Source organism: Schistocerca nitens, chromosome 3 (assembly GCF_023898315.1).
Source record: "Schistocerca nitens isolate TAMUIC-IGC-003100 chromosome 3, iqSchNite1.1, whole genome shotgun sequence".
Lineage (NCBI taxonomy): Eukaryota > Metazoa > Arthropoda > Insecta > Orthoptera > Acrididae > Schistocerca > Schistocerca nitens.
The window spans coordinates 84,520,737-84,542,614 of NC_064616.1; the positions used below are offsets into that span (position 1 = coordinate 84,520,737).

The window sequence follows — 21,878 nt, forward strand, 5'->3', positions numbered from 1 at the left end:
CCATGAAAACAACATGGACATGTTCCTCCAGATGCTGCTGTATGGGCCACAGAGTGAGCGTCAGCCGTGGTGCTGCCTGTTGGGTAACACAATGAGAGCAGGCCGTGGCCATCAACACCAGGTCAGAACACATGCTGTCAGGCAAGTAAGTTGGTATGTGAGATCCCCAAATGTCCCTGATGTTGCAGCTGATGCACATCCTGCTGTAGGGCAACCAGAATCACAACCCTAGGTGACAGCTCCCAAGCAAGGTCAACAGTCTGATGCAAAACCGGATTGGCAGTGACAGCAGCTGCAATCCAGAAGCTGTAATAGGACACTCTTTCACTGTACACTGTGCCTCAACATCTAAGGGAAAACGGAGGAGTTCATTCTGATTAATAGTAGGATCCGGCCCTGTTGGAATCTGGGGCAGTGTATCGGTGTTGGCGTGTTGTGCGGTAGGCTGGAAATGTATTTCATAGCAGACAATGCACTGCTTTGTGTCAGACAACAAAGCAGAAGGATCGAACAACAAAACCAAGGGCTTGTGGTCAGTAATGAGGTGAAACTTATACCTGTACAAGAACACATGAAACTTTTGAAAGTGTAGATGATAGCAAGCGCTTCATTTTCCTATCGTACATTTGGAACCGTCCTCATATCATTGTGAGACAACAGCACCACTGAGAGGTGTCCATACTAAAACCAGATGGTGGCCAGGATGGAAAGTAGCCAAATAAGGAGTAGAATGTAATTTAGATTTCAAAAGTGTGAACATGCGCTCACAGGCAGGTGTCTACTGAAGAGGAGTGTTGTTGTGGAGCAACTCCTGGAGGAGATGGGCCAACATGGCTACACCTGGAATAAATTTGTGATAATAAGCAATTTTACCAAAAAATGCATGGAGTTCTTTGACATTCGTAGGGTGAGGCAGAGCTGTGACCGTGGTGACTGATGACATAAAGGCTTATCACCAACCCAAGAAACCTCAGACCTCAAATACACAACGGATGGATCATACAATTGTCACTTGGCCAAGTGACCTTGCAGTATGTAGGACTGTGAACAAGGCAGGGTGTACGGACATTTTCAGTTTGTAAAAAAAAAAAAAAAAAAACTGAAAAATTGCTGTGGCACTAGCCACACCAAACGGAAGGCGTTGATATTGATACATCCTGAAGGGCATATTAATCACAAGAAGCTATTTAGAATCTTCATCCAATGGAACCTGTAAATAGGTTTCAGATAAATCTGTTTTGGAAAAAAACTGGTCCCCTGCAAGTTTAGCCAATAACTCGTGCAGACAGTATCAATGATTGACTGTGCATTAATTGAAACTTTAAAGTCACTGCAGAGGTGAAGCTGACCAGTTGCTTTTCAACACTCTCAGAGGGGGTAGACTACTCGCTTGATGTAAGAGGCCATATGACTGCGACCAACGTCAGCCTGTCCAGTTCTGATTTCACTTTTATTATGCAAAGCCACTGGAATAGAGCACACACGGAAAAAGCATGGCTATGCTCTAGGTTCAGGGTAATGTGAGATGCAAAATTAGTGGCACAACCTAGCCCACCTAAGAAAAGATATGAGAGCTCAGAACATATAGAATTTAACTGCCAGTAAGCGACTTGGTTGGAAATGAGGTGCATCATATCCATAATGGAAAAACCAAAAGCATTGAAAGCATCCAGTCTTAACTAATTTGTGGGACCAGCATTATCCACTACCAGGATAGTCAAGAAATAAACCACAAATTTATACATAGTGAAAGCCATAAATTGCCCCAAAATTGAAATATGCTGCTTTTGGTAAATAACCAAACATTGAGTAAGTGGAGATTAATGCTGGAGATTCTAAATCCACATAAGTTTGTGATTTCAGGAAAGTCATGGATGCACCCATGTGCACTTGTAGTCAGAACATTTTGTCCATCACTCACACTTCAATAAACAGTTTGTTATGATTCATAAGCACTGGAGACACACAATTAACATCCATTCCATGTCTGCAGGAAGGGGCTGAGAATGACACACAGATGCCGCATGTCCTTTTTTCCTACAACTGCTGCAAGTCACTCAGCACTCGGATCATATGGACCTGTTATCTTGCACAAATCAGTATAGGCAAGACGGTAGTGTGGAACACTGCTGTTGCTGCATTTGTCGTGACGTGGCACACGGATGTCCAGTGCAGCCCAGAGGCAACATTTGTACGGCTGCCACATTGTCCGCTCCACGAGAACTGACCGGTGCCCGATGACCAGGAAAGGGAGCTATTGCAACAATATCACACTGAGCTCAAACCGAAAAAGCACGAGACACCTCAAAACATTAATCAGTATTCAGCATTTCAGCCAAAGATGGAGTCTCGCGCTGTAGTGCGCATTGATGCACCTGTTTGTCAGGAGTCAAACAAGTGATGGCATCATGGACCATAGAATCAGCATATGAATCATAATAAGCATCAGTAACAAACTAACATTTGTGGCTGAGGCTGTGGAATTGGGCCACCCAAGACCAGTAGGATTGGTCAATGACAGAACTCTACATGTGCTGCAACAACATGTATGCATTTACGGTGATAATTAGACTACAAGTTACACATTACCCCAAATGAAAGGAATGCAGGCTCCTGGAGTGGCGCTAACTGGCACAGCAACTGGTAGACCTGAGGACAAATCCACCAGTAACACCAAAAGTGGAGAAGTGTTGCATCACAGTCTTTGGCCACTGCTGAAAGGGCAGTGGGCACACTGATGGTACGAAAGCCTGCATAGTCATTGTGGCTGAAAGTTTGTGATAGTGATTGTAAGAGCCTGCTACTGCTCAAGGAGAGACTGGAGCACTGCCTCCATCAATAGATCAACTGGAGGAACAACAAAATAGACAGAGCATGCAGAAGTGAACATCTCTTTCATTGCCAATTGTGTCATACTGTAAGAGACAAACAATAGCATTGCCACAATGAATGAAAGTTTACTCTTCTTCCACATACAAGCAAACAACAGTTAGAACATAGCCACAAACATAGACACAATATAGGTACTGATACAATCAGTTGCTGACAATAAGTATGAGCACAGTGCAAGTGTGAGTGCCTGTTGCACTGTGCTTATAAAGGGGAGGGTTCCAGTAGACTGTGCGGTGGATGCCGTGTGTGCACAGGTCATGTGGTCCGTTGTAGGTGGCCAGACCGTGCAAACCGTGTTTGCCGATTATTGAAACGTCAATATTTTGTGAATTTAGTTCATGTTCCAGTTCTACTTCTTTATTTCTGAAACTGCAGAAATTCCAAATATCCTATTTATATACACTTCCTATTCCAAATCATTTGTTCCTGTTGTATGTCAAGGTCATCTTCAATTTATCTGTCCACCTTGCTTGTTTCTGGAGATTCTGAATAATATTATAATTCCCCTATTACAGGACACCGGCTTGTAGCCAGGATAGCTACGTGGTTGGGCTGCCACCTTTAAGTATCCCAGCACACATATTTTTCTTTTGCAGTTGTTCCCCTTAGAGGGTTGTCTTTACTAAAGCTATGGGTCCAAATTTTGTGAGGTGTCCTTCCCTGTTTTTCATCAAGGTTGCCACCTCACAGTGTTGGTTTCTGTATTCATAAGAGACCCCTGCCCCTGTATGTTGTCAACTGCTCTTCATCTGATGCCTGTCCAAGATATCTGTCTCGCTTGAATGGCTATGCCAGGAGTTTGAGCTCCTGCCAGCACAGCTGTCTGGGTTAGAGCAGAGTACACAAAGCAGCTTGCTATATTAGGGCAGCAGAACCCAAGGAGCATGTTGGAAAAATACTTATACAGCATAACATTCTCTGAAAGCCATAGCTTAGAATTTTCAACATAATTCCAAGCAGTGAGGGAGAAATAACTAAATTTTAACCCTTGAAAAAAAATAAGATTTACAATGGTCTGTTTTATATGTGAACATTATGCTGCATTAACTGCCTTGTGCATCACCTCAGGACAAGATCGGATGTATTAGGGCATCTTGAAACAAAACTTTGTTTTACAACCAAGGAAATTCTTCTAAACTGTTTTAATACTACCCTGCACTGTGGAAAGTAACTGTCATATTTCCTCTCTTAAAGCTGGGAGTGAATTTCGAGTATCCTCATAATCCTCATGAGCTGTATTTGGTAGACCCTAGAGTGTGCAGTTAATAGGAGTGTATTATGAAACTTATCAGTTGCTTCCAGTATGGATTCAGAGCATCACTTTATTCAGTACAGTGTAGTACTCCTGGAAGAAACTATATGGGACGTTTCCTGCCCAAATATCACTGTATAGGGAGCCTCTTCAGTATTAAGTAAGCATGTAATGTTACTCTAACTCCATCTTGCTTTTTACCTTAATTTCACTCTTTATAGAAAATAAATTTTTTTTTGGGTGAATATAACCAACCATCTGAACTGCAGAGAAGATATAACAAGGATTGTAGAAAGAATTGCATCTGCTTGCTGTGCCCGAAGGATACTAGCATCAGTATGTAATAACATATGCCTCAAAGTAATGTATTATGCATGTGTTAGTCATTAGATATGGTATAATATTCTGGGGCTCAGAGAGACAGACCTCAGGAAAAAATTTGCAAACTATAGAGCACTCTTGGGATAATAATGAAAAAGAATATGTGTGGTCATTGCCTTGAATTATTTAAAGAGTTAGAGATCTATATTATCTTGTGCAAATATGTTTTTCAAACATTAGTGTGAATGAGAAAAAATATACAGCACTATGCCACAGACAGCTGTATACCCAAACAAAACACAAGAACCAGTATGTGCTTGCACCTATAAATAAAACACAATATGAGAACTTGGAATAGTATCAGTTACCAGATCAAGACACTTAAAAAAAAATTGAAATGGACAGCTTTAAAAGAACTATTAAAGCATGCCTCCTTTAAAAAGTTATTATACAGTCAAATGTTATTTAAATTAAACAGAAATGTAGCAAAGGTCACAAGTGACATCAACTTGCAAAATTAATGTAATGCTGTAATGATAACTTTCTTTAGTTAGCTAGGAGGCTGTGTGTTGGTATGGATATGGTACTGTTTTGTGCCACATATTATTTATTGTCTTGATTCCTCTACTCAGTTATTAATTTTGTTTATTGTGTAACAATATTACTATATTGTGATATATTTTGTTTATTGTCTTGATTTCTCCACATAATTATTAATATTGTTGTTTGTGTTATATATGTAATATGTTGTGTTTATTTGTCATTTATGTTCATATCTAAATGTATCTGCTTTTTATGTGTATATATCTGATGAAACATGTATCATGTATCAGTACATGTACATACATCTACAGCAACATGTACATCTACCTGGATATTCGGCAAATCACACTTAAATGCCTGGCAGAGGGTTCACCGAACCACCTTCACAATAATTCTCTATTATTCCAATCTCAAACAGTGCGTGGAAAAAACAAACACCTATATCTTTCTGTGTGAGCTCTGATTTCCCATATTTCATTATGATGATCATTTTTCCCTATGTAGGTGGCATCAACAAAATGTTTTCACATTCAGTGGAGAAAGTTGGTGATCAAAATTTTGTGAGAGGATTCTGGTATGTCTTTTGACATAGCAAAATTTCCTCATGTTACATAAAATATCAATAGTGCTTGCTGTCCATGATTCCCATATGAGGTTGCAGTGAGCTCACTGCATCCTTTATAGAAGTGATTTCTGAAGCAAAATGTCATTCCTGATGCTGCAGCTGAATTTTATCTCATTACTGGAGTAGGAGTCTTGAAAACCTCCTGCAAATGAAATAAATAAATTTTGCTCATTATTTGTTTATACACCATAGACATGCCTAAAGAGAATCAACCCATGTACCATTTATAGGCATACAAAAACTATCTGATATTTATATCTTGGCTGCTCATCATTTCAAAAGCTTAAATCCTTTATACATTTTGTGAATCTGATCCACATCTGCTGCACTTCCTAGTCTTGTATCTTAATAATTAACTACACTGTAATGTTTGAGAAAGTCACTGTAGCTCTTAATGATGTTACACGACAGAAAATATGACAGTAGTAAGAAATATCTGTTTCAGATGTTATATGTTTATGAATCTTTGAGGATAATAGAGCTGACTTTCTTTTATCTTGCTTCTCACAGTCTCTAAACAGGACATTATGTGCTATTGTAATATTTCCTTACTTATTGCAAATCCTACAAAAATAAATGATATAATTCTGTATTAATAATGTCTGTCTGTAGTTTGCCATTAGATATAACATATAAATGCTATTCACACACAATTATGTTGCAACAAAATGGTTTTGAGAATTTTTTGTGATAATATAGAATTAAAGACGCAATTAAATAAGTAATGTTGATTTTGGTGAAGATAAATGTCAGAGATTATTTGCTTGGCAATAATCAGTAATTGGAATAAACCCTATCTCTTGTTGTTCGTTAAGAAGTGCAATATTATATAGAAATATGATTAGAATATTGTTTCTTGTTAATGAGCTTATCACTTGAAATATAAGGTGGAAAATATTTATTTCATTTGTGCTTAATTCTTAAAGGAATTCATCAGTGCATTAAAATTTACAGCTTTAAATTTTGGCCTTGTGAAATCAGTTTTTATTATGTGAAAGAGACAAACCAAAACAACGCTAGAGGAATCAGACTGAGATGTGAAATGGTCAACTGACAATAATTTTATTGTTCATAGTTCTTAGCATAGGTGGTGACAAAACATCAAGCATAATTCTCATTAAATGTGTTTATTTCAGCAAGATAAAATTTCAAAGTATATTGTTAAAAACAAATTCAAGACATAGTTTATTAGCCACATCTTATAATTAATTACAATTTAAACAGAATCAGCTGTAACTAGTTTTGTAACTACTACCCCACTTACTATTTCATCTAAAATAAGGAGCTAGTAATCAGAAACAGAATATAAATGAATGTACAGACATACAATGAAGCATAATTTGTTTGCACCTATACCTTACAAATGCTTTCATGAGATAAATGTTACCAAAATGGCAGTTGTTACATTGGTGCTTGAGTAACATTATTAAAATAAGGTAACTGTTTTAGTAGTACTGCATCTGGATGCAGACAGTGTAATTTATGATTTAATGCTTCCTTTACTTTATAAGTTATGTATGCAGTGTTATGTTCATACTTTGCACTCATACATATCACACTAAGATATGATATATTTTGGGGGAATACCAGTTTGGCCTAATACTTGTTTGTGCTTCAAAAGAGGACAATAAGGATAATCAGAGGTATGACACACAGAGAATCATGTAAAAAAAATCTTCAAGGAACTACAAATCATGACTCTACCATGTATCTATATTTATGAACGTATATGTTTTATGAAGGCACACCAGGAACATTCTTTGTTAAACAGTCAAGTTCATCACTACAAAATGAGAAATAGAGACGACTTTCATAGAGAAAGTCACACAAAAGCTATGTGTCAAACAAGTGTTCTTTATCAGCAAAAAATCTTATTTAGTGCACTAGCAAAGGGAATTAAAAGTATACCAAAATTCCTCATATTCAAAAAAGAACTTAAAAAAATGTTAATTAGCAAGAGTTTTTATAGTGTCAAGGAATACTTAAATCACCAGCATTCAATGTACAGTAGCTTATTTCCTTCATCATAATGACCCAAAATGCTCATAGAAAATTAACTTGTATTCATCTATTATTCTAATTTAGCGTATTATGAATGTTGTTACGCTTATGGTTTCATGTTATATGTAATAATATTTTATTTATGAACATATAATTGTAAATCTTTTCATGTCATATTGTCTATGTAAGGCAATGTATGACAAATCCTATATCATTTTTATAATGAATGTTGTTACGCTTATGGTTTCATGTTATATGTAATAATATTTTATTTATGAACATATAATTGTAAATCTTTTCATGTCATATTGTCTATGTAAGGCAATGTATGACAAATCCTATATCATTTTTATAATGATGAGTTACAAGGATGCTAAGTAAATAAATAAATGTGAAATCAGCAGTATTTTTTGGCTGTGTATTTTGTCTTCAATTTTCTCTATGCACAGGTGACAACTTTTTGTTCTTTAATTCTTATAAAAGTCAAATGTTTATAACTTGGTTTGTGAGAAAATGCACTTTTGTATCTTAAAAAATATAGGACTGTAACAGAGAGTTTAAAAAAAGTTTATTTAAACATTCATTCTACATATTTTTTAAAAACAAAATCAGTGCAAAGACCTTGGATTGAGTTAAATAAATCATAAAGAAAATAGATTTAAAAAGTCTGCCATGCAAAATCCTGTATCTTTTATCTTCATCGTATTTAAAATATCACTACACTCAAGAAATTTTTAAATTTGTATTCTATGTTGTAATAAGGAATCATTTAGCCTCTTTAAAACAATATGAACTGTGTGTAAAATTTTTATCTGGTTTTATGTAATATCTGCACATTTGTTTCAATCTGGAACAGAGCCTAGTTTGTTATTTATTTTTAATAACTTTTCTTGCTAGATAAATATCCTTTAACAACACAATTCTTTGTGAGAAACTGTCATTTAAGAACAGTTTTAAAAGAAAAGTATTGCTGCAGTGTACCTAATTATGTTATAAAATTTAAAATTTCTTTAGCATTCTACTGGTTTTCCAGAAAAAAATCAAAGAATTATTTGAGTAAAATCTCTAATACTGCAGTAAGTTTTGTTACTGGTAATGAGAATTGGAGGTATTATTTATCACATGCAACAGAAAAGTTACGCAGTCACCAGCAAGAGAAATTAAAGCTCTCCTCCAAATAAAGGCTCAGTTCAGGGAAGCCTTATGACATACAATCCATGCTTGGCTATTCAGAAGGGGGCAGGAATTTCGAAGGTTGAGGGTCTGCTAAGGGGGAAGCCCTGCAGGTGCTTAGCACCATTGAAATGAACATTAAGAGAGGCACTGTGAACATGCACATTCAGGTTAATACAGCAGTTCTGCAAACATTTTGTGCAGCATGTAGAACTTTTACATTTGTTCTGAAGTAATTGTATCAGTGCACTTCAGTGATAAACAGTTCATGTGTTAGGTGCAATAACAGTACAGCATTTTATATCTGTTTCACGATTAATGTAGAACACTGTAAATGAAACATTAGTAAATACTGCTATTTTTTTTTAACTATGTTCTCACAAATTTTATTTTTTAGAATATTTCAAAAGTACTGTATTGTGTGAACAGAACTTGTTCATTGTTGTGATTAAAATTTAGGCATCATACTAACAAAGTCATGAGTTAAGACAGTCAAAAGCTGTCCCAGAATTATCTTCCTCATGGTGATCTTTTGTGCATAAGACATTTTTTTTTTAATCAGAGAGAACAACACGTGTCCTATTTATCTCGAATTAATTTTTATGAAGTCTCTCAGCTTCATTGACTGTTTTAATGTGAGGTGGGAATATTTTATCAGGTAGCTGTGTGCTTCTAACTGTGGGAAAATATGAAAGAAAAGGTCAGGCTTACAAATGTGAAATGGAGGAAGACATTCATATGGCTTCAAATCCATTCTGTTTGACAAGCAACACGTCTGCGCAGTGTAGTCAATAATATTAACTTCCCTTCCCACCTTGCAAACTCTCCTTCTTACCCCTACCTTTTAACTCCCTCACTCTCTTTTCTTTCTTTCTGTCCGTCCCTACCCTCTCTTTCTTATTTTCTCACTCCAACAAAAACACACAGTTGGAAGCATGAGAAAAGGCTGAGGGCTGTAACATCAGTTAACTTCAAGTAAGAAATAACAGCAGCTGTACTATGTGACATTCCTTGATCTGTGGTGGCAGTGAACTTAAAGCAGACATAGTGAAGTTTAATATATTTAACATGATTATTTATTCATAAACAAGAATGATTTTCTATTTAAGAAACAACAACGTATGTACATATTTTGTGATGCATATGATGGTGTACAAATACAGAGAATAGCAAGTGATGTCACAAGACGATATGGAATTAAAACCGTTAGTAGATATGACTGAACTTCAGACGTTACGAACATCAAGCAGCAACTGTGGATATTCTATAAGTGGTCTCCTCAATTCTCTGTCTGGTGTAACTGGGGATCCACTTGTTTCAACTACTGTGGGTTTATTGTCAACAGGACCAATAGCAGCATCTTCAGCTTTAATGGCACCATTTGGATCAACCCCTAAACTCAGTAAGTTGACACAACTATGATGACAAGAATTTTATCCAGACATATTTATTAGAAATTTAAGTGTAAAATGTACTGTACAAATTGGCTTAATTATATGAAGATTTGATAGGGTTAACAATGCCAGCATATAAACTGTTCCAAACAGTTTCCCTCATTGAAGTAAAGCACTCTTATTTATACAAATAACTTGAGAATGTGTTGACCATAAGAGAAAAACAGTATTTGAGAGTGCAGAAACTATTAGGCTCATTTGCAAAATTTGGTATCAGATTAAATGCTGGTACATGAAAATTTTATTTTTACATCTTGGCCACGTTAACTTCATATCTTTCTGGGTAGGACACTATTTGTAATAATTTTCTGGAAAAGTATTATTATATAGCTTCAAACAGTAAGAAAGTTTGTGCAGAAATCGTATCTCTGCATTGAGTTATTATGTTCAAGGTTTCTCATTTCCTTGAGTCTTTCAAAATTTTAATTAATTTCCTTTTATTTAAGGAACTGTAAACCCAATTTTTCCTAAATTCCTACATCATTTAAATGATATACAGGAAGATAATAAAATGAAATGAAATGAAAATGAAATGAAACAAACACTAGACTTTTTTCACACTTCATAAGGCTCTGCAAGCAGTTTTATCTCCAGCACTGTATTACATGTTAGTACTGGCTTTCATTGCATTGGCATTATTAAACATGGGGTGGATAAAGAAAGTAAAATGTTAATTTGAAAAAGTATTGTCTTATGAAATAATTTACCATCATTGTTAACTTATGCACTTGATACTCACAGTTACTTATTGTATGTAATGTATGTAGCAGCACATATTTTTGAATTAGTTTGCAGATGCTCGCACATTGCTGTCATGTGGCACACTGCTTCTAAATAAGCTAACAAACACTCCCTTCCATTGAACATTATTTGGTTAGATGCAAATAAAGTTAGTAGAACTTAATTTTGAGTAATGTAATTAGGTACACCGAGGGCCTTAAGAAACTCAAGCTATACTTCAGAGCAGGTAGGCATTACTTAGCATATGAAATTGTTATTTCACCTTGTTTAAAATCTTCCTCTGTCAAAGGAATGCAGAAATATTGAAAGTACACTACTGATCGTCATAACTTTAAATGTTACCTGTATGTCAGTTCTAACTATAAAAGGAGTATGTTGCTCTTAGTTTGAAAGTTGTAATTGAGAGTTCATCTCCAAGGAATTTATTCAGTGCTTTCAGTTATAAAATGAAACTCTTATCTTGCTAATTATCGATAGTAGGACAAAACCAATTCTCATTTAATCACTGCGTCTAATAAATTTCATTTTCTAAATACATCTTGAATTTACTGCTTAGCATAAATAATGCATTTTGTTGAATTTTCTGTGATATATGATGTGTTTATAAGACTTCACAGTGCTGCATAAAATGCAAATAAATTTGTAATTAACAGTACAGGAATGCAAATTATTTAAATTTAGAAAACAGATAGCAAATATAACCAGCACTACATACATATAAATGTAAATGCAAGATTAGCAACAAGTAAAATGTATTATCAATATTTATTTAGGAGCAGTGGTTAAGAAGTGTAAATAAATGCATGAGAATAGCGCATATGCATTTTACATTATATACTTTCGTGAAATAAGTTTTTCTGGCCCACTGTCAGGAGAAGTTCAGTTGTGCGTAACAAATATGTCTTACACTGAAATATTCCACTTGTCCTTTCAGCTGATTTCAATATTTTGTAAAGTCAGTTTCAACAGATGTATTGCAAAAAATCATCTTCATTCAAACTTGAAATCCTGAAATACAATTTTATTTATATGAAGCAGGTATTTTTGTCTATAATTTCTCATTTGTCCATGCTCTTCATTTCTATATACGATCTGTGAAGAGAATTTTGAATCTGAAGAAATTTAAATTAGAAGATCTAAATGTTATTACTTGAGACACAAAGAGAGGATGAGCAAAGAAAGTTGGTTGGTGCAGTATAATCAAAAAATGGTGAGATAATTATTATGAGTTCCTTACTGATATTATATAGAGTAAAAAAGAAGTAAGAGAGAGAAAGAGCAAAGGTTGGACTGATAACTAACTGAAACAAGGGGGATAGTAATAGTAGATGTTGTATTATCCATTATGTAATTATCCTACATTATAAGATCATCAAAATAAATGCTCATAATGTGTAGGAACTGGTGTTAGGAACATGCAGGTGCTCCATAGATCCCCATGCAAAGGACAGCTTTTTGGGATGTGGAATGTCTTGGTAGCTAAACATATTCTATACGTGTTCATACCTGCAAGTTTTTCTTCTAGTGTTGTAATCAAATGCTGCTAATATCTTATATTAATAAAAAAATTCTAACTGTACTATCATGTACAGTAAGAAGGTCTTGGTATTTTTTTAGATGGGGGAAGGATAAATAGAGAGAGAGAGAGATCATATTATACACTTCATTGCTGCATTTCAATAATACCAAATTACAGATTTCAGAAGTGCAGTTATTTCTATATAGTAGCTAGTTCATAAGGTGTATCCTTGATTTATTATTGAGTGTGTGCTTGCAGTCTTCTGCCATGAAGTCTGCTGTCTGCTTGTTAAACAACTGTATCCCATTATGTGTCTCCTTCTTTGAATACAGTGTCTGAGTAAACATAGTTTTTATTCCTAGTGTCAGGGTTGTGTGTATCTCAAGTCATCTCCATGTTTATGTTGATAGCCAAAAACCTAGTTAAAGAGTAAGTGAATTGCTGTTCAGTGTTATGGCATTCTTTATAAAGATATGAGTAAGTGTTTACTTTTATCTTTGAATAACATCACAGCTTTCATTTGTACAGTAACAAACCAAAAAACTGCAATTTGAGAGAACACAGCAAAAGATGTTTTAAGTGAACAGTAAGTTTAGGAGGAAAACTAGAATTACTTTTCTGCAGAAGATATCAATGTGGTGTTCAAGTTAGATATTAATTTACTGCTTATCATGAAATCAAGTATTTCACCTACAGAATTTAATTTTTGTTTTTAGGAATGAAGAATTATCACTCCACTCTCATTTCATAAGAAGCACTTTAACATTTTCAAGACAGAGCCGAGTCTCACAGACATCACATTTTAATTTATGACTTCTTTAATGCAAACTCTATTGATACCAAATTTTGCAGATAGTATCCACATATACTACTGAATGTACCTGCAAAATTATATCATTGTATGACATAGGGTTTCGGAGATATGACATTTATTGCTATGGGGCAGTGCCTGAGTGAGAATTTGGCCCCTTTCAAAAGTTTTTATTTATTTATTTATTTATTATCATCCCAATGATCACATTTGTGATATAGGATTTGTCAGGGTACATTTTAACAACTATATAATATCTTTACAAAATTTGTATCTGTGCTGAATTCATATTAATCTATCTTATGTTTAATACAATATACAACTAATAAGTGTTTTTATAACATAATTTATTATGCACTGATGTAATTTCATTTGTCACATTAACTTAAACATATATTTTATACAGTTGCGCAGAGATATTCACTTATGCTGTAATAGCATTTGTCAAGCATGTGGTTCTTTAGAACAGTTTTAAATTTATCCTCATTTTCCAGCTCTTTGATATGTTTTGGTAGTGCATTAAAAAGTTTGATGGCTTGATTACATACATGTTTCTGGCTTCGGGTCCTTCTTACAGCTTCTATGTGGAGATCTTTACATTGCTGTGTATCGTAATTATGGAAGTCTGTATTGGTTTTCATTTTGTCCTGATTTCTTTTGATCACCAACAGACATTTCAGAATGTATAATGATGGAATTGTTAAAATTTTCAGTGCTTTAAAAAGGGGTCTACAATGTGTTTGAGGTGGGCTGTGGGTCATTATCCGAATAGCACGTTTTTGCAATTTGAAAATCTCATTTAGACGACAATTTTTTTTTTTCCCCAGAACACTATCCCATAGGATGCAATGGACTGAAAATAGCCAAAATATACTAATCTGGCACAGTCATCACTACAAACTCTTGAAATTATTCTAAGCACAAAACATGATGAATTTAGTTTTAGTGCTAAGTTCACCACATGGTCCTTCCAATTAATCTTATCATCAATGTGCATACCCAGGAATTTTGCACACTGTACTCTTTCAAGTTGTTTGCCCTCCGTGGTGGGATTTAGGTCGTCCTGTTCACTTATTTTTCCATATTGCACATAATTAGTTTTTTTTTGCATTCAGTGTTAGCTTGTTAGCACTAAACCATTTTTGTATATCTTGTAGGACATGGTCCACAGTACTGTGCAATGACTGCTTCATATCACTAACTATTAAACTAGTATCATCAGCAAATAACATGATTCTAGCTTTTCTCTCTGACACCTGAATATCATTAATGTAAATGAGGAACAGCAAGGGGCCTAATACACTTCCTTGGGGTACTCCTACTGTGACCTCCCTTGGATCTGATCTTAGTTTAATTTTTTGATTAATATTTGGTGCTGTAATTTCAACCACCTGCATCCTCTTTTCCAGATAAGACTCAAACCACTTTTTTACCGGTGCTCTGATACCTATAGCTTCAAGCTTTTTCAAAAGTGTGCTGTGGTCAACAGTGTCAAAGGCTTTTGACAAATCTAGATTTATTCCAACTACATTATTTCCCTCTTCCAATTTAGTGATTATTTCTTTTGTGTATTCTAGTACAGCTGTTTTGGTACTTCTCCCAGTTTGAAATCCATGCTGATTACTGTTTATCAGATTGTGCATATTAAGATAATGTGTGACTCTATATTTCATTAGTATCTCTAAAACTTGAGAGAAAGTTGGGAGGAGTGAGACAGGTCTGTAGTTTTCTATTTTAAGTTTATCACCCTTTTTCAACAGGGGAATGACTTAAGAAATTTTCAGTTTTTGTGGAAACACGCCCTCAGCCATTGACAAGTTTGTTATGTTCGCCAATGGTTTCGCTATCTGATTAGCTGTTTTTTCTTTACTAATATTATTGGCACCTCATCTACTCCAGCTGACATCTTGGACTTCAGACTTTTAATCACTTTTAAAACTTCCTTTTCGTTTGTTGGAACTGCCATCATACTGCTGGCTGCCTTGGGTGCTTCCATCTTAATCTGCTCCCCAAGATTCCTGCTTAATGTCTGGGGTACATTTAAAAAGTAATTATTTATATAATTAGACATGGCATATTTATCTACCATTTTATTCTCTTCATCTTTTAGAATAATTTCCTTGTCTTTGGTAGGTACCCCGGTTTCTTTTCTCACAATTTCCCATGCTATTTTAGTTTTATTTCTGGACTGTTTTATTTCCATATTATTACTTAATAACTTTGCATTTGCAATTACTCTGCGGTATATTTTCCTATACCTCTTTACATAGTCTATAAAATCAATATTTGTACACTCCCTCAACTCTGAATTCAGTTTTTTCATGTTTTCACATGATTTCTTAATTCCAAGAGTCATCCAAGAACTTGACTTTATGTGTCCAGTAGACTTGATTCTGGTCAGTTTCTTTGGAAAACACATCTCAAAGTTCATCATATAAATCGATGCAAATATACTATATGCCTCATCTGTACTTGACTGTTTCATAACATCTAACCAATTTTCATTTTCTAAGATACTTATGAACTGATGACAGCTGTCCACAGAGAAATTTCTTTTGTAAATATTATTTACACCTTTATCTTCCTTTGACCTTAAAGGGATTTCAATGGTGAGAGCATTGTGGTCAGACAATCCTAAATCTATGTTTGTTACCTCTATGTCAGTTTCTGACATATTTGAGAAAATGTTATCTATGAGGCCATTGGAGGTGTTTGTTATTCTAGTTGAATTGTTTATGTGTGGTGACATGTTGAAACTCTTTAACATGTCCAAAAATTGCCTTTTTTGTTGAATTTCAACTAGAAGATTAATATTGAAATCACCACAAAGAATAATCACAGTTTCTTTTTTGTAAATAGTATTTAGCAACAATTCTAATTTATCAAAAAAGACTTCTATGTTTCCACATGGTGACCTATACACTGTTATGACTATGACTTTTTTCATCAGGCCATATAGCTGGACAGCACCTGCTTCGAAAAACTTTTCAATACTTAAGTTCTCTGCTTCACATCTCTTTTTAAATTCTAACTCTTGTCTAAGGTAAATACCGACTCCACCACCTTTTGCAATTTTCCTACTATAATTATTTGCCAGTTTAAATGGATTAATATGAATACTACTAATTTCTTGGTCCTTACACCAATGTTCAGTAATACACAAGACATCAGGTTGGGTGTTACTTACTGCTATTTCAAGTTCACAATATTTGTTCTTGAGGCACTGCACATTTAGAGTCATAATCTTTAGAACAGGGGAGTGAGCACTGGTGGTATTTCTCCTTTCGTTTAACACTGTTATCTTGGAGTTTTCATTATGGCTGGATACCAAAAATCCTGTTGTACCACAGGTTTCTTGTTTCTGTTGCTTTTCCTACTTGAAGTGGATGATGCTGATTGATTGTTTATAGTGATGAACTCTCTCTTTACTAACAGTTTTTGAATAGATTTCAAATATTATGGGCATAAACTTGAAAAGGAATTTCTGTGAAGCTGTACTCACTTGAAGAATTTACTGAAACTGGTCCTGTTGCTCTTATTGCAACATATTTTAAAACACATGGCTTAGTTAATTATTTACTTGCAATTGTGTGCTGCATAATTTATTTCATCATAATTTGCTGCACCCTCTAACAGAATTGGTTACTGGGATAATAACTGATTATACTCAACAGGAAATAGATTTATTACTGCATTTGTGCCTAAAATTCTGCGTGTCAAGAGTTGATAATGACTATATCATAAAATCCATTTGAATAGGTCAATAAAGAAAGAAGTTCAAGGCCATTCTAACAACTGTAGCAATTTGTTATCTGTAGAGAGAGTGAAGTCTACTTGTAATATGGTCCAACACTTGCAGATTCTTAACAAATCTTGGAGTACTATTATCTGTGCCTGTAATGTTACTACAACACCTACAAGCCACATCGTGGAAACTTATAAGTATTAGTATTAGTAGTGAAGAAAGTGGTATACAATAATATTTGAAGATTCTAAGTTGTTAAACAGTGAAGTGGAAACATGGTGTAGAATGTATTCATAGCTGGAAAGTGTTGTACCAGTTTCTGGCATTATATCAAGCTTCCAAATTAAGGTGATGAAGAGTGGACCACAAAAATGTAACTATTATCATACTGTTTACGTAGTGAGACAATTTTCTAATTTGCCTTCACTCTTTATTTTGTTCATTTCTGCACTAATCTCTGTATCTCTGAATATTCACATCTCATTGGCATACCTCTTGCTTAACATGTATATGTAAAATTATGAAAATGTGTTACTCTTTTCTTTGTTGAAGTTAAGTTTCAAGTCATTGACAATAACATGCTTCAGTTTTTGGCTTTGGTTGAATTCTTGGTAGAGATGATACATTCCTGCAATACTCTAATCTTCTTAGAAGAATGTGAGTGAGACTAATGACTTCCATAACTGGGAAAAATATTAATGTAGTCCCTTATTACTTGAACATCACCTCCAGGATGCTGCAAGTGATTTATATTTGCCAGTGCCATCATTGGGACACATACACTACTGGCCATTAAAATTGCTACACCAAGAAGATGACGTGCTACAGATGCGAAATTTAACCGACAGGAGGAAGATGCTGTGATATACAGATGATTAGCTTTTCAGAGCATTCACACAAAGTTGGCGTCGGTGGCAACACCTACAACGTGCTGACATGAGGAAAGTTTTCAACTGATTTCTCATACACAAACAGCAGTTGACCAGTGTTGCCTGGTGAAACGTTGTTGTGATGCCTCGTGTAAGGAAGAGAAATGCGTACCATCACATTTCTGACTTTGATAAAGGTCAGACTGTAGCCTATCGTGTATGCGGTTTATCGTATCGTGACATTGCTGCTTGCATTGGTCAAGATCCAATGACTGTTAGCAGAATATGGAATCGGTGGGTTCAGGAGGGTAATACGGAATGCCGTGCTGGATCCCAATGGCCTCATATCACTAGCAGTCAAGATGACAGGCATCTTATCCACATGGCAGTAACGGATCATGCAACCATGTCTCAATCCCTGAGTCAACAGATGGGGATGTTTGTAAGACAACAACCATCTGCACGAACAGTTCGACGACGTTTGCAGCAGCATGGACTATCAGCTTGGAGACCACAGACAGGAGCACCTGCGATGGTGTACTCAATGACAAACCTGGGTGCACGAATGGCAAAACATCATTCTTTTAGATGAATTAAGGTTCTGTTTATAGCATCATTATGGTTGCATCCGTGTTTTGCGACACCACGGTGAACGCACATTGGAAGCGTGTATTCGTTGTCGCCATACTGGCATATCACCTGGTGTGATGGCATGGGGTGCCATTGGTTACACGTCTCGGTCACCTCTTGTTCACATTGACGGCACTTTGAACAGTGGACGTTACATTTCAGATGTGTTACGACCCGTGGCTCTACCCTTCATTCGATCCCTGCGAAACCCTACATTTCAGCAGGATAATGCACGACCGCAAGTTGCAGGTCCTGTACGGGGACTTTCTGGATACAGAACATGTTTGACTGCTGTCCTGGCCAGAACATTCTCCAGATCTCTCACCAATTGAAAACGTCTGGTCAATGGTGGCCGAACAACTGGCTCATCACAATATGCCAGTTACCACTCTTGATGAACTGTGGTATCATGTTAAAGCTGCATGGGCAGCTGTACCTGTACATGCCATCCAAGCTCTGTTTGACTCAATGCCCAGGCATATCACGGCCATTATTACAGCCAGAGGTGGTGGTTCTGGGTACTGATTTCTCAGGATCTATGCACCCAAATTGCATGAAAATGTAATCACATATCAGTTCTAGTATAATATATTTTTCCAATGAATACCTGTTTATCATCTGCATTTCTTCTTGGTGTAGCAATTTTAATGGCCAGTTGTGTACCACCTCTGACAGTAACTTCCAGCTTTTTTAGTCTTAAAGAATGTACAATTATTTTTTGCTTATTTTTTTATTTTCATAAGTATGTAAATGACAATGAACACCATCTGAATATTTTAAGTTGGTTTATAAAATTCCATGAAAATATTTTTTCCTGTCATCATTTACTTTCTGTATGCAGTTCCATCTACATCTACATGGCACTTGCACAAGTTCAAAAGAGTGATAATTGTAGTAGTATGTACACTACTGGCCATTAAAGTTGCTACACCAAGAAGAAATGCAGATGATAAACGGGTATTCATTGGACAAATATATTATACTAGAACTGACATGTGATTACATTTTCACGCAATCTGGGTGCACAGATCCTGAGAAATCAGTACCCAGAACAACCACCTCTGGCCGTAATAATGGCCTTGGTATGCCTGGGCTTTGAGTCAAACAGAGCTTGGATGGCATGTACAGGTACAGCTGCCCATACAGCTTCAACACGATTCAACAGTTCATCAAGAGTAGTGACTGGCGTATTGTGACGAGCCAGTTGCTGGGCCACCATTGACCAGATGTTTTCAATTGGTGAGAGATCTGGAGAATGTTCTGGCCATGGCAGCAGTTGAACATTTTCTGTACCCAGAAAAGCCCGTACAGGACCTTCAACATGTAATTGTGCATTATCCTGCTGAAATGTAGGGTTTCACAGGGATCGAATGAAGGGTAGAGTCACGGGTCGTAACACGTCTGAAATGTAATGTCCACTGTTCAAAGTGCCGTCGATGTGAACAAGAGGTGACCGAGACGTGTAACCAATGGCACCCCATACCATCACACTGGGTGATATGCCAGTATGGCGATGACGAATACATGCTTCCAATGTGCGTTCACCGCGATGTCGCAAAACACGGATGCGACCATCATGATGCTGTAAACAGAACCTGGATTCATCCAAAAAAATGATGTTTTGCCATTCGTGCACCCAGGTTCGTTGTTGAGTACACCATCACAGGTGCTCCTGTCTATGATGCAGCGTCAAGGGTAACCGCAGCCATGGTCTCCGAGCTGATAGTCCATGCTTCTGCAAACACTGTCGAACTGTTCGTGCAGATGGTTATTGTCTTGCATAAGTCCCCATCTGTTGACTCAGGGATCAAGACATGGCTACACGATCCGTTACTGCCATGTGGATAAGATGCCTGTCATCTCGACTGCTAGCGATATGAGGCCTTGGGATCCAGCACGGCATTCCGTATTACCCTCCTGAACCCACTGATTCCATATTCTGCTAACAGTCATTGGATCTCGACCAATGCGAGTAGCAATGTCACGATACGATAAACCGCAATCACGATATGCTACAATCCGACCTTCATGAAAGTCGGAAACATGATGGTACGCATTTCTCCTCCTTACACGAGGCATCAGAACAATGTTTAACCAGGCTATGCCAGTTAACTAATGTTTGTGTATGAGAAATTGGTTGGAAACTTTCCTCATGTCAGCACGTTGTAGGTGTTACCACCGGCACCAACCTTGTGTGAATGCTCTGAAAAGCTAATCATTTGCATATCACAGCATCTTCTTCCTGTCGGTTAAGTTTCATATCTGTAGCACTTCATCTTCGTGGTGCAGCAATTTTAATGGCCAGTAGTGTAGTAATCTTACTTCATGGCACATTAATGGCTCATAAATGCTGTCATGTATTGTGTTGTGTTCATTTGACTGGTTATTATCACAGTAAGATATGATCTCTCTTGACTATGAGACTGCACTTCACTCTGAACCAGCAACAAATCTGCTGTAGGGCTGACTAAAAGTTCAACTGAAGACACTGTTTCACTTGTTCAGGGCAGTTATTTTGATAAAATCCCACTGTTGAAATTGGTTCTTGTTCAGGGCAGTTATTTTGATAAAAACCCACTGTTGAAATTGGTTTTTTCTGCAATCAATGTCAAAGTAGTAGTCTGGGCAAATTCAAAATTGCCGCTTTTAGATTTAGCTGAATCAGTGCAACTGTATGGGGACTTTTATAAATAAAGCTTCACCCATCTTTTGGTATTTTTTTAGACATTGGCCCACTATACATAAATATGAGATTTAAAATTACACATGATGCACTTGAACTCTGTTTCTAATAAAATTTGATGTATGATCTTCTAATATCAAGTCACAGAATTTTATGCCAAGAGGCAAATACAAGCATACTTCACACCCTGGAAATCATTTGGTCATTAGAAGTTAAAGCAGAGGATCTTCAACCCAATGGTTGTTCTTACCCTTGCTTTCATTTGACTTACTCTGCCAGCTAAAGGGGGACTTACAGTTTAATATGTTCTCCTAATCACAGTCATTAGAATTTACTGTGTGATAAAACAGGTTGCACCATATGAATGTGGAATTGGCATTTTATTAGAAGGAGATTTGTAGAAAATACTTCCAGCCTTTCCAACTACATATTATTAATACTTTTTTATAACCAACTGCCAAAAATTTGACTAATAGACAGTTGCAATATTTGCAGAATACATGCCCAACAGACAGTGTACACTAAATGTAGTCTTATGGAACATGAAGAGCTACATGTTTTAACTCTGTTCGTAAACCATGAATGCACATATCACCATTTTTTTTTGTTCCTTTATCAG

The 21,878-nt window shown here is 36.0% G+C and overlaps 1 protein-coding gene and 1 long non-coding RNA gene across 2 annotated transcripts in view; one reads left to right on the forward strand and one right to left on the reverse strand.

The window, feature by feature from the left end:
* The window catches only part of LOC126248052 (uncharacterized), a 76,525-nt gene extending 65,448 nt beyond the window's left edge, over nucleotides 1-11,077 (reverse strand). Inside the window, exon 1 of the long non-coding RNA XR_007545408.1 lies at nucleotides 11,001-11,077. This is a non-coding gene — a long non-coding RNA (uncharacterized LOC126248052). The remainder of the gene's footprint in view (nucleotides 1-11,000) is intronic.
* Nucleotides 9,366-21,878, forward strand: part of LOC126248051 (homeobox protein aristaless-like) — a 132,026-nt gene continuing 119,513 nt past the window's right edge. Inside the window, exon 1 of the mRNA XM_049948685.1 lies at nucleotides 9,366-10,209. Within this exon, the coding sequence (XP_049804642.1) occupies nucleotides 9,984-10,209 (226 nt within the window). The 5' untranslated portion in view covers nucleotides 9,366-9,983. The remainder of the gene's footprint in view (nucleotides 10,210-21,878) is intronic.